The sequence below is a fragment of the Parasteatoda tepidariorum genome, chromosome 6 (genome assembly GCF_043381705.1).
Source record: "Parasteatoda tepidariorum isolate YZ-2023 chromosome 6, CAS_Ptep_4.0, whole genome shotgun sequence".
NCBI classification, from domain to species: domain Eukaryota; kingdom Metazoa; phylum Arthropoda; class Arachnida; order Araneae; family Theridiidae; genus Parasteatoda; species Parasteatoda tepidariorum.
Window position 1 is genome coordinate 44,336,520 of NC_092209.1, and position 3,373 is coordinate 44,339,892.

The 3,373-nt window shown below is 29.3% G+C and overlaps 1 protein-coding gene across 1 annotated transcript; it reads right to left on the minus strand.

Moving 5' to 3' along the window:
* Nucleotides 1-759: 759 nt before the first annotated feature.
* Nucleotides 760-3,149, minus strand: LOC107440348 (YEATS domain-containing protein 4). The gene has a single exon (XM_016053253.3). It carries the CDS (start codon nucleotides 3,028-3,030, stop codon nucleotides 2,320-2,322), a length of 711 nt encoding a protein of 236 aa, XP_015908739.1. The 5' UTR covers nucleotides 3,031-3,149; the 3' UTR covers nucleotides 760-2,319.
* Nucleotides 3,150-3,373: the final 224 nt, after the last annotated feature.

Sequence of the window (3,373 nt, forward strand, 5' to 3'; positions counted from 1 at the left end):
TCTCCAGTGTTGTCTAGAATATCATTATTTTCAGAAAGTATATTTTTTCTGTCCTTTTTAAACGCTTTTCCTAACAATTCCACAGTTAAATAACAACCTATTTCTGAATGTTTTATTTCTGTGCATAATTTTGACGAAAGATTATTTGCAATTAACAAGTTTTTAAATTAAGTTGTTAAAGATAATAATTGCTTTTTGAAATGGAAGTAGACATTTTTTAACACACACTCATTTTGCTTACAACTTCATTTACTTTAGAAAGTAAATAAAAGTAAAGTAATTCATTGAAAGTAAAGTATGAAAATAAAGTAATTCATTCATTTACAACTTCATCTACTTTACACAAGGAAAATTATATTTTTTTCTTTTGCGTTTCTGTCAGAATTTTTGCAAGTTGCAATTGTGCAACCTGGCATTTTGTTAATAATTTTGTTATAATTCACTTCAAAAAAATGAGGAAAATCATTATAGAAAACAACGAATGTCTTGGAATACGTCACAAAAAAGAATGCTCCAGTATTAATTAGAGCTAGTTAAACCGAATGCTTCGTTCTTGAAGTAAAAGTTCAAACTTTGCCATGATGTCAGAGACGGAAATCTGAGGTTTGGCGAGGCGAGTTTCTTCAAAGGAGAATTTCTTTTTTATTTTTTGGACATACAATAAAGCAATTTATGCATCTTTATAGAACATAGAACCAATTTTTCTCACCTTAGAATTATATAAGAAAATTTAAAACTAACTCAAATAAATATAAAAACTAGAAATAACTAAATGTTTTTAATAACACAAATAACTAATGATCACATGAATATATTATCTAGGTATAAAACCATGGCTAAGATAAAAAGTGTCAGATTGAAATATTATAAATGATAATGGACTGACACTTTTCAAAACATTAAATGTTTAATAACTACATTTACTATAAATAAATTTTAAAAAAAAGAGTCCATGCAAAAAAAAAAGGAGGGCAATAAGTTTTATTATGCTATGAATAAGATATAAAATCACATGAACATTAAGGAATTTAAGTTTAAAATCTCTGGGAAAGAAAAAATATTTTTAACCATTACTGTTTCAAAACTGAAAGAATAAAATGACACTTTAAAAATAAAATCATTACTATTCTAAATTAGAAGTATATAGAATATGAAAAACGAAGGCAATTAAGTGAAATATATATGTATATATAATAGTGAATATATAAATAAAAGTAATGCAGCTTTAAAATTCCATGAAAAATATAAAATATATTTTTCAATCATTCTTTCAAAATCAAAAGAAAAAACTGAAATGGCTTTAATGGAATGCAAATGATGACTTTATGATGATATGAATCAACCAGAGTTGGCAAGTTTTTGACACATGACAGTTTTTACCGTCATGTCAAAAAACCCTGTGTCAAAAAGGTCAATACCCATAGTTTTGGTAAAACTGTATTTTTATTTGAGTTTAACTGCTTATAATTTAAAATTAATTCATTTTTGGGCAATAAAATTAGAAAAAAAAAGTTCTTAAAAGATATATAAGAACAGATTCTTGCATTTTCCCAACATGATTATATCAAAACATACTATTTGAAGTAAAATATTTGGATACTAAACAAAATTTTCAACATTTCCAAGCATCATTTTGTTTGGCATAAACATTACTGAAGAATGTCAAGATTGATTACTTTAATTCATAAAATCTTGCTTTCAGAAACACATGTACACATAAAAAGATAGCCTCATAAAGTAAACTTTTCTTATCAATTTTGCTTTCAATATTTTACACAGAAATGAGACATGAAAAAGCCTGGGAAATCCTGTATAAATGTATATCCTTCTATAAGAATACATATATATAATTTCAAAATCAATAGCAATCATTTACAACATTCATTTATAAAGGCAATTATGTAAAAATAATATATCGTCCACTATGTGCCATAAATTAAAGAAGAAAACAGTAGGTTTTTGACCGTTTTTACAGGTAAAAACACGGTTTTTACCACTGTCACATTAAAAACCACTTTTTGACGGCAAAAACCCAACCCTGGAACCAACTATATACAAAACAACAACTTATTTTCCAAAAACATTGATGAATGAGAGTTTAGAATTCCAAATTAATTAAATTTGAAAAAGAAACTGCAAAGGCATATGTAAATAAAATTCAATTGATAACATCTATGAGCATGTGGAAAAAATCCTTAAAATGATTTTCAAAAAATACTGATGAATGATAATTTAAAATTCCGTACATAATAACTCTCCAAAAAAATGGCTGCTTTTCAATAAACAAATGAAAACAATCAAAAAGATTATGATAAAACATTAGATTTTAGTTAGTTTCATAATATTTTCTTTAGCATCTGCAAGTCTAGCTTTAAGTTCAGCAATTTCTTGTTTCACTTTTTTCTTGACTGTTAACACTTTTTGCAAATCTCGAACTTTTTTTCCTTCATAATCAGTATTATGCCGTTGTTCTGGAGTACTCAATTTAGGATGACTTAGCAGTCGGTGCATTTTGACAGTGGGGTCAGAAAACACAAGTTCATCATAAAATTCTGAATTTACGGGCACCGTTGTCATTTTGACATTGCCATCCTTTTCTCTGTCAAAAAGCTTCAGGAAGTGATAAATAGTCACAGGTCTTTCATTGCTATCTTGGAAGAAAATTTTGATCACAACTTCGAATTCGCCCCATCCAGTTTCCGTCACTGCATAGGGTGGGGCATGACAAACACGATTTGGATCAGCATAGCTCTCATGCAATTTAAAATGCACTCGTTTTACATACACCGACATATCCTCATGGTCATAAGCTTTTAAATACACATTCCACTGATGCGTATGTCCATCGTCTTGTCGTTTTTCACCCAAATACCAAGCGACATTGCCGTACACGATAGGTTTTACAACTTGAACACCTTTTAATCGACCGCCGGCTTCTTGTTCGGCATTTAGTTTGCTGTTTTGTCCACTACCTTTAGGTGCGAGAGTTCTCTGTTGCACAGCCAGCGGTATCACTGGTTTACTTTCCATTTTGTTTCCTTTCAAATCATGAATTATTTAAAGTTAAACGGACTTTAAGAGTGCTTTTAGAATTATTTAGAAAGAACACAAAATTTTATTGATTGATTGATTGATTGATGCCTAAATATTGCCTGTTTCTGCTATGTTAATATCTAGTGTTTGTACTGCGAAGTTTTTAAAAGAGCATTCTTACTGCCTAAAATTCACGATGCGATTGCTCGCAAATTTGATTCGAGCATGCACTGCAATTCCCGTTACGGACCATTATCATTGCATGCAATTCACGCAACTCCAGTCATCAAGGGAAATTCATGGAACATTCTCAATTTGTGTGATTCACATAAGTCTCTAG

Excerpts from the sequence above, each read along its gene's own strand:
- LOC107440348 (XM_016053253.3), bottom strand. The coding sequence starts at position 3,030 with ATGGAAAGTAAACCAGTGATACCGCTGGCTGTGCAACAGAGAACTCTC.